This window comes from Fusarium oxysporum, chromosome 11 (genome assembly GCF_000149955.1).
Source record: "Fusarium oxysporum f. sp. lycopersici 4287 chromosome 11, whole genome shotgun sequence".
NCBI classification, from domain to species: Eukaryota; Fungi; Ascomycota; class Sordariomycetes; order Hypocreales; family Nectriaceae; genus Fusarium; species Fusarium oxysporum.
The window spans coordinates 2,002,876-2,014,818 of NC_030996.1; the positions used below are offsets into that span (position 1 = coordinate 2,002,876).

The following is an 11,943-nucleotide window of genomic DNA, read 5'->3' on the forward strand; positions in this document are numbered from 1 at the left end:
GGGAAATCCCGCCTGGTGAAGATCGGTGAACCGGACCAGTTGCTCAGGCTCGGATCATCCTCGGTGGCCTTGGATCGCTTCCATCATCCTGGCGTTGAGGGAGGCATTTCCGCTGGCGGTCATGTCTTGCCGTTGTTGAACTTCAACAACTCTTCAATGCGGGCAAAATGGTTGAATTCATCACAGTAAACGGAGCACAGCTCGCTTACGAGCTAAGCGGACCAAAAGATGCGCCGCTAATGATTACTCTTCACGGCGGAAGAGGAATGGGTATGTTTTGATAGTTTGGACTGAGAGTATACGTCTAATAATAGCAGGTGATCATAGGTCTGACTACAAAGTATACAGCCGTCTCAATGATATGATCCGTGTGCTTTCCTTTGACTTTCGGGGGCACGGCCAAAGTTCCCGTACAAAACCTTACACTTTCAAACAGATCGTCGATGATATTGAAGGTGTGCGACAGCATTTCTCAGGACCCGATGAGAAGGTTATTATCTGCGGTGGAAGTTTCGGGGGCTTTCTCGCGCAGGAATATGCCATCATTTATCCCCTCAAAGTTTCACACTTGATTCTACGAGGAACTGCAGCCTCGCATCACCGTAGGTCTCATAACTGTTTAGTTCGAACCCTTATTCTTACACCGACCCTAGATGAAGCGGGCGCCATCAAGACCCTCGAAGCAAGAATCAGCAAAGTACCCAGCTTCTCAAAAGATATGCTGCGAGACAAGGTCTTTGGCGCATATGACGACGACGAAGATTTCAGGCTGGTTCATTTTGCTATGATGCCTCTGTATCGAGAAGATTATGATGCAAATGCCGGCTTGAGGTCTTGCCGTGATACGGTTTATGTCGCAGAGTCACACAGTAAGTTATATGCACCAACGTAGGCTATAGTATAGCACTAATGTTAGGCAGACGATCTTTATTCCCAGAAAGAAAAGTACTTTGATTATGTCGACCGATTGGGTAGTATCATGGCCAAGACTTTGGTCATTGTTGGGGAACAGGACTGGATTTGTCCACCAGGTTGGTCTCTCCGTTGATTTACTGGATGCTTATATGTTAACAGGCCCAGATAACTCGAGATTAATTGCTGATCGGATTGATAATGCGGAATTGCTCGTGGTTCCCGGCGCAAACCATAGCGTGCATGTTGAGAAAGCAGACTTGGTAATTTCCAAGATCAGGGAGTTTTTAGAATTATAGGATTACTCTAATGAACGGAGCTCTGATGATCGATGATTTTGGGTGGCCTAGATATTGCTTAGACATTACATGATGAATAAATGCTTCCTTTCTGATCAGGCGTAGCTTGGCGTTGTTGAAACCTTCGCCGTGTACTGGATAGTATGGAATTAACCGATTCCAGCATGAAGCAGTAGCCTCCATAAGATAAGATAGCATGCAAGTAAAATTATCGATTTAGTGATGCTGATAGCGTGACCAGGAAAAGGCCAAACTGATCGGCGAAAGCCAGTTCGGAGTCGAGGCGATACCAAGAAAATTCCTCGATCAGGAGGAATATGTCGGGGCCATGCCGATCATTGTTGTAGATCCCAATTGCGCCATAGCGGGAATAATGGGCTTGTCCAAAGCTATTGCTTCAATCAATGATTCAAAACCAGCATCAGATGGCATTATGTGCTTATGTAGCAAGTTCGAGAAATCGTATTAGACATCATGGGCGACATTCGAGTTTCAATCGATAGGGGCGGCACATTTTGTGACGTGATCGCTACAGGCGCTGATGGAAACGACCCTTTCATCTTCAAGCTCTTATCAGAGGACCCATCCAACTATCCAGATGCACCAGCGGAGGCAATCCGAAGAGTATTAGAGAAGTATGAAGGAAAGACCATTCCTGTCGGTGAGAAGCTTGATGCTTCAAGAATAGGTGAATTTAGTTGCCAAATTATTTCTTTCGTGGCTGATAAATATTGCAGCATCATGCCGTATCGGTACCACGGTTGCGACGAATGCTCTCCTCACGGGCAATGGCGAAAAGTTTGCTTTTGCAACTACCAAAGGCTTCAAAGACGTTTGCGTTATTGGAGATCAGTCTCGTCCTGAATTGTTCAACCTTGAGATACGCAAGCCAACCGCCCTCCACTCTAGTGTTATCGAGATTGATGAGAGAGTCACCATAGAAGACTATGATCTGAACCCTCACAAGCAAAAAACAGTCAACATCGAGAACGATGCGAACTTGGTCAAAACTCCAAGCGGTGAAGTTATCCGGATTCTCAAGAGACCTGATGAGAAAGTCGTACGACAACAGCTCGAGGCCCTACTGGAACAAGGCTACACATCGCTCGCAGTATGCTTCATGCATGCCTATATCTTTCCAGACCACGAGAAGATGGTAGCCCGAATCGCAAAGAAGGTCGGTTTTCAATTCGTCACTATCTCGTCTGAGACCAGCCCAGCGATCAACTTCCTCAGAAGGAGCAACTCTACTTGTTCAGAAGCCTACTTATACCCCATCATCAGACGATACATCAACAATTTCCAAGCAGGCTTCAAGATCTCTCCCCAGAGGGTAGAGTTTATGTGCTCTGACGGTGGGCTCAAGCAGGCCGATAAGTTTCGAGGAAACGAGGCACTGTTAAGCGGACCAGCTGGCGGTGTTGTGGGTACAGCGAAATGTTTCGACGTTGATGAGGGTACGCCTGTTATTGGATTCGACATGGGTGGTACAAGCACTGATGTGTCGAGATATGACGGGAAATACGACTTTCTCCAACAGACATCCATCGCTGGGCGAACTATCAACCTGTCCATGCTTAATATTGCAACTGTAGCTGCAGGAGGTGGATCAATCTTGTTTGCCCGCAACGGATTCTTATCCGTTGGCCCAGAGTCTGCTGGAGCGCACCCAGGGCCTTCATGCTATAGAAAGGGAGGTCCTCTGACCGTTACCGATGCCAATCTGTTCCTCGGACGGCTCGTAATTTCGTCGTTCCCTGCCATCTTTGGAGAGTCTGGAGATCAAGAAATAGACACAGAAATCGTGGCTAGAAAGTTTGAGAAAATTACTCAAGACTTCAATCGGCAGACATCTCAGGATCTTACACGCGAGGAGGTAGCTTCAGGGTTCTTGAACATAGCCAACGAGACAATGAGTCGACCTATCCGAAACGCAACCGAGGCTAGAGGCTACGCTCCTGAGAGCCACAATCTCGTGAGCTTTGGTGGTGCAGGTGGCCAGCATGCTTGTGCTATTGCTGATAAGCTTGGCATCAAGCGCGTGATCATACACAAACTTTCATCGCTGCTCTCAGCTCATGGTATCGCGCATGCGGAGCTTCAGTATGAGATGTTCGAGCCATTCGCAGCCGAGCTCGACATAAAAGCCATGAAAGGGGTAGAAAGCCTCTTGCTAACACTGAAGGACAAGGTGACTAAGGAGTTGGTGTCCCAAAAAGTTTCAGAGGAAAGCTTGGTTTTTGACGAGGCACTTGTGTTGAAGTATTTTGGCACTGATACAAATCTTTCCATTTCTAAACCCGCCGATGGCGACTATGCTGCTGCCTTCACAGCTCTGCATCTACGCGAATTTGCCTTTTCTATGAATAGGCCTATTATCATCGAATCTGTCAAGGTTCGAGGCTCAGGAAGCACTGGTGCACCGAGTCATGAGACGTCAGCATGCAAAGAGATGGCTTCAAGAAAGCGAAAGTTGTTCTCCGACAGTGCTGTGAGGCAAAGAGTATACCTTGATGGCTCATGGCAGGAGACGAGAGTCTTCAAGCTGGATGATATCCCTGAGGGAAGTCTTATCAACGGCCCAGCAATTATAATCGACGAGACACAGACAATACTTGTGGAATCTCTCTTCCAGGCACATATTCTAGTCAATTATGTTGTGCTGGAAAAGATAGCTTCTGAAGAACAATCACTCAAGTGTTCTATTTCACGGACCTTATCTACATCGAAAGACACCCTAAGTCCCATTCAACTATCCGTCTTCGCCCATCGCTTCATGGCCATCGCCGAGCAAATGGGCAACACCCTCCAACGAACATCCATCTCAAGCAGCATCAAAGAACGACTCGACTTTTCCTGCGCCATCTTTTCCCCCGAGGGCAAACTTGTCGCCAACGCTCCCCATATCCCCATCCATCTCGGAAGCATGCAATTTGCTGTCCAGGCCCAGCACCGCCACTGGAGCGGAAAGCTTAAACCTGGCGACGTTCTTCTAACGAATCATCCATCTTGGGGTGGAACCCATTTACCGGACTTAACAGTGGTTACACCTGTTTTCGTGGGAGATCAGATAGCATTCTACGTTGCGTCTCGAGGTCACCATACAGATATCGGCGGTATGGGTATCACTAGTATGATGCCCGAGTCACGGTCTCTATGGGAGGAGGGTATAATAGTACCATCCATGAAGATCGTCAGCAGTGGCGAGTTTCTTGAAAGTGAAGTCCGGGCCGCGTTTGAGAAAGTCGGTACTTATCCTGGCTGCAGCGCAACACGCCGTATTCAAGACAATATTTCAGACCTCAAAGCACAGACGTCAGCTAACCAGCGCGGTATAACCCTCCTTCAGAAGCTCTGCAACGAGTATTCGCTAGAAGTGGTGCACAAGTACATGACGGGTATCCAAGATAATGCAGAGCTTGCAGTACGGGGGTTCTTCAAGAAACTGGCTCATGAGCATCCGGGTCCTCTATCAGCGACAGATTACCTGGACGATGGCACTGCCATGAAAGTCAGGATCAGTATCGACAAAGACACGGGCAGTGCTATATATAACTTCGCTGGCTCAGGTCCCCAGATGTGGGGAAATTATAACTGTCCAATTTCTATCACCCACTCGGCGATTATCTACAGCATCAGATGCTTGGTCAATCTTGAAATCCCCCTAAACGAAGGCTGCTTAGCACCATGCGATATTCGCGTGCCCGTGGGCTCTATCCTCAATCCCACTCCGACTGTGGCCATCTGTGGCTCAACACTAGCAAGTCAGCGAGTAATCGACCTAGTCCTCCGTGCTTTCGGTCGCTTTGGCGCAAGTCAGGGTTGTGCAAATGCTCTCGGTTGGGGTATGGGGGGCAAGAATCCAGTGACGGGTAAGACTGAACCAGGGTGGAATTACGGAGAATCGATTGGCGGAGGGGTCGGTGCTGGTGAGGGCTACAACGGTGCGAGCGGCGTGCACGTAAGTTGTGCTTCGCCCCCTTCGCGTTCATTTTGAATCATTCACTCACCACGTTTAGGTCCATTCCACGAACACCCGGCAAACCGATAGTGAAGTGATAGAAAAGCGCACTGCCGTCCTTGTACGAAGATATGGCATCCGAGAGGGCAGCGGCGGAAAAGGTCGCTGGCGTGGTGGTGATGGCATCATTCGCGAGATCGAAGCGCGCGCAAATCTCAAGTTCAGTATCCTAAGCGATCGACGGGTGTACAGACCGTACGGAATGGCTGGGGGCTATGGAGGCCAAAAGGGCGAAAACCTTGCTTTTAAGTTCAATGAGCAGCATGAGATGGAAGCAATTAATCTGGGTGGCAAGGCGATTGTGCATCTTGTGCCTGGAGAGTATATCCAGATCAATACGCCTGGAGGAGGCGGCTATGGAACGCCAGATGATGAGGAGGTCGACCCAGGGTTTAATAACTTTCATAAGGCTTTTACTTAAAGGGTGAAAGATGCATTATCTTGCAATGAGATTCTAGTTATCGAAAAAATTTATACAAACATTTGCCTCCTTTGAAATTTTAGCAGGCTCTCACTTTTGGGCCTTTTATCTAGTTGTAGTGAGCCGTTTGGTAATGATCCTACTACTTAGTAGAAAAACTAACTGACCATCTATGGAGCCTCCCAGAGAGGCATGTCTACTTAAAAACTCTATTTCTTTTATAGCTTCAGGGTTGTAATAGTGAGAAATAATCGGATATTGTGTAACTGGAATGTATGTATGTATGTATGTATGTGTATTTTTCGTCTGGGTGGCTGTAACGAAGCCAAATCTCCTACTGGAGCAAAAGACGTGCTGAGCTAGCTAGGTACAGGATACCCCGCTTCCTTCACCATCCAGCATACCAATGGCACAAAAGGTGCTGTATTTCTCAAGCCCGTCACCCGTCAGCGGGTTCGAGGGCAATCTATTGTCGAACTTTTTCCACCGACCAGAATTCTCTCGCGCATCACTACATCTGCTGACGCAGTCCACAATCTCCAGTAACCAAGTTGTAGCTCGTAGTCGACTGTCGCGGCGGCAGGGAAAAACCTCGGGAAGGGATCAGAGGCCGACGGTGCGGCTTGCCTTTAAAGGAGAAAACCCATCGCAATCGGCGTCGTTGATCGGAAGGATGTCGCTACGAATGCCCGGGGCATCGCCCTCCGATATCTAAGGCGTTCTGGTTCTGAGGTGCCGCCATTAGATCCGACAAAGGTGTTGTCAGAGAAGGCGAACTCTCCAAAATTCCTTCTCTGAAAACTGCTGTTAGGGAGCCGATAGCGTCCCCGCAGTTTTTGTGTGGTCGCGTGGCCTGCAGAAAATCCCGCTCCTAGCACCGCACTAACAGTGCGTGCCAAGAAAGAATTTTTACAGGAGAGAGTTGTTGTGTAACTGGAAGGTGAAATTATCTATCAAGCTTAGGGTAGGTTGATAACGTTGTGCGCTATGCTGTTGCCGTCTAAGCCTAGCGGCTGTGTTCACACCACCAATCAAACGGGCTGGAATCTCGACAGATCCGACGCTGAGCCACAAACGGGCTGATTTCGGTCGATCATAAGGCTGCGCGATGGGTCACGGGTCGACTTATCTACTGAGGACAATAATAATATCTCACCTTTCAATTCTTAATATTTCAGCCATCTTGGAGGTAAAATGCGACTTATCAATACCACGACCCTCGAGGTGGAAGAATTCTTTGACGTGTCCATTCCCGAATATGCTATTCTATCGCATACCTGGGGCGACGGTGAAGTCTCACTACAAGACTGGGCCGATCGCAAGAACCGCCGCTTCAAGCCCGGGTTTCAGAAGATCGTCTGGGCCTGTGCTCAAGCTGCCAAGGACCAGTTGGGCCACGTTTGGGTAGACACCAATTGTATCGACAAGAGCAGCTCTGCGGAGCTATCTGAAGCTATTAATTCCATGTTCAGATGGTACCGAAGATCTGCTGTCTGCTACGTATACCTCGAGGATGTCCCTGCCATGACTTTGGATGAATGCACAAAGGCGGATAGTGCGTTTAGGAATGCAAGATGGTTCACAAGAGGCTGGACTCTCCAGGAACTAATCGCACCGCCGAATGTCAGTTTCTTCTCTAGCAACTGGACTCTGATAGCGACAAAGTCTGAGCTGGCACCTTGCATCACCGAGATCACAGGCATCCCTTGGTCATGTCTACTCAAGGGCAGGCTGTCCAAAGCACATCCACTGCGGAGATACAGCGTTGCACAGAGAATGGCCTGGGCTTCAAGCCGTTCAACGACACGTATTGAGGACCAGGCATACTCTCTCCTCGGACTCTTCGACATCTCCATGCCACTGGTATACGGCGAAGGCTTTGAAGCTTTCACCAGACTACTTGGAGAGATCATCCACAAATATGCAGATCATAGCTTCTTTGCATCCCGACTGCAATATGTCGATTTTCTCCCTCGCTCACCTTGGGAGTTCTCCGACTCTCAGTCCGTGGTTGTTAGCAGCTCACCGCAGCTGCAGAGGCATTACACACCAGGAGATCATTCCTACTCATTTCATCTGACCAACACCGGACTGCAGATCACTCTGCCCATTGTGCCTACTTTGGTTCCTCATTTCGTATTTGGCGTGCTTGATTGTTGGGACATTGAGACTACGAGTACCACAACAACGCGTTATGTATCACGAATATGGATACCACTCCTCCGGAAGGGAAATGGTGAGTCGCAGCGGTACCTACGATTGATCTGGCCTAAAACCTTTTTCCCGGTAAAGATGGCTCGGAAGGACAGTATAATGTTTCACGAAGAAGAGCAAATTCTCTCCAAAGGAGACGAGTATACATCAGTTGATTCAGAAGAACCTTCCAATCACGTGGACACAGTATCAACAGCGATGCAAAGAAGCATTCTGGTCAAGAAGCCATATGCGACCATCCTCTCAGTCCCGTCGTGGCAGCCTCGTGAAGCAGGAAGCCCGTTCCTACTTTGCTTTCCTCGAGGAACAGCAGACTACCGTCTATACGGTATCTTCCCCAGCGACCATGAGTCTGACACCGCATGGGCATCGGAGACACCCCCTTTACTACCACTGATAATGCCACGCCGCATTCACAGAAGCAGCCACCAGGCAGACGAGAGAGAGCTGTTTGGAAAAGGCCAAACGGAAATTTATGCTGCAATGGTCGTGTTCAAGAAGAGAGGATCAAAACCTCCCAGATTCGTTGCTATCTTCCTGTCCAATATTGCACAAAAGGATAACAGGAAAGAAGGAAGAATAGTCTTCGAGCCTAGAAGTAAGGTCATTCCGAACTGGTCACCAACGGGAGATGCAGATTTGGAAGCCGTTGATTTCTCTAGCTTTCCCGATGTTGAATTTGATGGCGACACGTTGGTTACGGTGCAGAAGATAGCAAGTAACCCAAGGATAAGAGCTAAAGATCGTTTTGTTGGGCTGACGCAGATTATCTTCGATAGAGAGCAGATGATGGAAGAGTTGCGTTTACTACCAGATAGAAAAGACAAGGCATCGAGGGGGATCTTGCAGCATTATGGCCAGGATTCGTCAGACGAAGAGGCTGCCGACTGATCTAGTACTTCATCTTTGTATTCTAGTTGAATTATCGTTTAATGCAATTCGTACCCCCGGCCGACGCTAACACACTTAACAGATCTGCTGATAGTCTCCAATCAACGGGCACACCGTGACAGTCTTGCATACTGGGTTGGGGTAGCCTGGGAAATAGCCGGGGCAGAACTCGGCAGTGAAGCGGGTGTCCATATACTCCGACCAAGTGGCAGCAGGAAAGCACTACAAAAGGTGTTATTAGCACTTGTTTCAGTATAGCGGGCAGCCCTCCAGATCAAACCCCTCATGAACAAAGGAATGAAGGAAGCCAAGCGAAACACGCCAGTTGCGGTCTGACTTGTAGTTAATTTGGGCGAAGGTGACTTACATAATCCTGGCCATCGACGTTGACGTTGCTGCCGGCGATGTATGGGCAATAGCCGCCGATTTGTGTCTCGCCAGCGTCGTTGGCGCAAGCGCAAGCCTTGACATGTCTTCCAGCCTTGGCTGCTGGGGCGGCAAAGACAGCCGGAAGCGCGAGAATGATGACGAGGAAGCTCTTCATTTTGGGTGATGATGTTGAGACTGACGAGCGTGCAACAAATAGTTTCTGTTGATGGCACGGAGGCAATATTGTAGCTGGTGAAGAATGCTGTTTAGGAGCGGCGTAATTGCTATTTTATAATGCTATAAACACTTGCTTGGCAGTTTTAGATGTTGCATTCCAAAAGCTCATCGTAAGCATTACAAAGATATGTTCCTGCTAATCTGGAAATTTATCCGATAATGTGTTCTAGTTACATTTCAATCATTGACTGAACATGATATGTTTCTTTCATGAGAACCTGACTAGGTTGCACTGCAACTCATATTCGGTAAGAATAGTCCGCGATGTATAAAGTCCGTTTCACGGACTTTGCACTTGGCCCCTGATAGAAAGACCTAAGCAGGTAGGTTATTGCCACCGGCCCGTCCTTGACACCAACCGCACCAATCGTTACTCGCGGAGCACTCCTTAAATGGTTGCTGGATATAGGACGGCGCGGGGTTATGCATATTTATCCTGGGCGGCCTTGGTCTAATACTACGCTGGGGTCGTAACACAAATTGGCTGAAAGGAGTAGGTAGGATTCACGGATGGCCTAACATGGATTGTTTCTCTATGCGAGGAACATGAATGGCCAGTTTGTTATATACGGTCCTATAGTTATTAGGGGACATAGAGTAGGATGTGGCTACATGAACTGATTGTCAAAGTAGGAAACTTGACATTAATGGCGCCTACTCATGACTTAGTCAAATGTTGTCTATAACATGCTGCCTTGACTACTACACCAACTCCTTCACCTCAGTCCTGGGCTGTTGCTTCGAGTCACTTTCAAAAGCTTCCTCTGCTGTCCTGGTCTCGAGAGAACCAAGCTTTCTCAAAGGCTGCCCACTTGCAAACAGCTGATCCACTTCTTCCAAGCTTCGGCCCTTGAGCTCGGGAATAAAGAAGTATGCAAGAACGACCATGGCTACACAGAAGATTCCGTAGATGAATCCGACCTTGGCGCCAAGTCCTGCATAAGGCTTGCTCAGAAGATAGGGAAGCGTGAATGATGTTGCAAAGGTGGTCAAGACGGAAATGACGGAGGCGAGAAGGTTGGTCTTTTCCTTGATGTGGCTGGATGCTGCTTCAGACAGGACAATGTAGGAGACAGGCGCCCAAGAGAGGGCATAGCAGGAGGGAAAGAGTATGAAGGAAGCCACCTATGTATTATTAGTAACATGTAACCTTGTAACTGGGCCAAGCACTTACGAGAGTATTCTTTTGTATCTCATTGGGGTTTGGGATGGTTCCAACTGATCCGACAATAAATAGAAATATCGCCATGCCGGTACCACCAATAAGCAGCAAGACTCTTCTGCCAACCAGGTCGACAGTGAACCACGTAACAAAGAGGCATGCAAGACCTACGACAGAGCCAATAACAGAGAAGACGAAGCTTCTTGCGCCAAATCCCTGAGACAGGTAGAAAATGACCGAGTATTGCGAGGCAAAAGCCTGGCCTGTAATCTGCTGTCCAAACATGGCGAGAATAGCTACCATAGTGCGGCGCCTATTCTTAGCATCGAACAGTTCAGCCCACCTACCCTTGTGATCGTTGGAGTGGGCGTGTTGAATGGCCTGGATCTCGAACTCTATGTCTTCTTCAGATTTGTCCTTTCGGATTCGGCGGAGGGACTTGGTAGCTTCCTGTACGCAGTCCTTGGCAAGAAGCCTAGCAGCGTTAGTACAATATAGAGGACTATGAGGGTCGAGAGTAAATACCATCGGGGACTTTCAGGGACCCAGAACCATAGTACGAGCAGGAACGTAGGTGCAAGGAATTGCAAACCCACGGGAATATGCCAAGCAGCGTTGGTCTTCATCGAGCTGGTACGCCACGTAACAAGCGACACCACTAGGGCGCCGAGGTTGATCATGAGCTGGAGTGAAGAGGTCACCAGGCCGCGCAGTGCTCTGGGGGCTGTCTCGGCTTGATAGATGGGAACGACGACGATAGTCATGCCTGTCATGGCGAAGGAGATGAAGCGACCGATTGTGAATTGTGCGGCGGTGGCTGCCGTAGTTTGCAGGAGAACGCCACTGTTGAGGTCAGCCAGGATGCGCTGAACAGCGATAAAAGGAGCACTTACACGAATGAAGCAATGATAAGTCCCATGATGGCAATTTTTCTTCCCCATCGCTCAGCAATGATACCGCAAGTCACCGTACCCAAGGCCTTCCCAATAAATGGGACAGAGGTCATGACAGATGATAACCATGGCTGGAGGGAACAGTTTCCTGTCTCCTTGTCACAGGTGCCAAATTGACGACCGAAAGCTTGCATTCCTTGAACGGATCCAAAGTTGCCGACGTCATAACCGAAGTTGAATGAGCAGAAGCACATATACCTATGAGAAGTCATCAGTAGGTGTTGAGCAAGTGCGAATTGGATAAATATGGGAATAGTGCAGCTGTGTGATGTTATCTTACATTAACAGGAAGAGCATGGTTCCGTTCATCTCGCTGAAACGACCGCTTTTGGCGGCGGTGATGATGTTGTCGGCCATGATGCTGTACGCTCTCAATGCTGACCGTAACGGAAGGTTAGAGTTAAATGCCCAGGGAAACAGTCGTTAGATCTAATTGACCGCCGCTATTGCCAATAGATGCAATG

General features: G+C 48.6%; 5 protein-coding genes across 5 annotated transcripts; 3 read left to right on the forward strand and 2 right to left on the reverse strand.

The window, feature by feature from the left end:
- The first annotated feature begins 97 nt into the window (after positions 1-97).
- FOXG_20230 (uncharacterized protein) lies at positions 98-1,311 on the forward strand. The gene is made up of 5 exons (XM_018400491.1): positions 98-270; positions 318-602; positions 654-869; positions 921-1,031; positions 1,081-1,311. The coding sequence occupies exons 1-5, from the start codon at positions 168-170 to the stop codon at positions 1,209-1,211; spliced, it is 846 nt and encodes a 281-aa protein (XP_018247611.1). The 5' UTR covers positions 98-167; the 3' UTR covers positions 1,212-1,311.
- A 315-nt stretch (positions 1,312-1,626) lies between these two features.
- Positions 1,627-5,724, forward strand: FOXG_10118 (uncharacterized protein). Its single transcript, XM_018389358.1, has 3 exons — positions 1,627-1,899; positions 1,949-5,172; positions 5,231-5,724. The coding sequence occupies exons 1-3, from the start codon at positions 1,686-1,688 to the stop codon at positions 5,651-5,653; spliced, it is 3,861 nt and encodes a 1,286-aa protein (XP_018247612.1). The 5' UTR covers positions 1,627-1,685; the 3' UTR covers positions 5,654-5,724.
- A 1,053-nt stretch (positions 5,725-6,777) lies between these two features.
- FOXG_10119 (uncharacterized protein) lies at positions 6,778-9,444 on the forward strand. Its single transcript, XM_018389359.1, has one exon. It carries the CDS (start codon positions 6,848-6,850, stop codon positions 8,756-8,758), a length of 1,911 nt encoding a protein of 636 aa, XP_018247613.1. The 5' UTR covers positions 6,778-6,847; the 3' UTR covers positions 8,759-9,444.
- On the reverse strand, positions 8,834-9,302 carry FOXG_10120 (uncharacterized protein; the record flags this gene model as incomplete). The annotated part of the gene is made up of 2 exons (XM_018389360.1): positions 8,834-8,980; positions 9,126-9,302. 2 exons carry the CDS (start codon positions 9,300-9,302, stop codon positions 8,834-8,836), a joined length of 324 nt encoding a protein of 107 aa, XP_018247614.1.
- A 622-nt stretch (positions 9,445-10,066) lies between the features above and the next one.
- Positions 10,067-11,836, reverse strand: FOXG_10121 (uncharacterized protein; the record flags this gene model as incomplete). Its single annotated transcript, XM_018389361.1, has 5 exons — positions 10,067-10,489; positions 10,539-11,001; positions 11,052-11,369; positions 11,420-11,677; positions 11,760-11,836. 5 exons carry the CDS (start codon positions 11,834-11,836, stop codon positions 10,067-10,069), a joined length of 1,539 nt encoding a protein of 512 aa, XP_018247615.1.
- Positions 11,837-11,943: the final 107 nt, after the last annotated feature.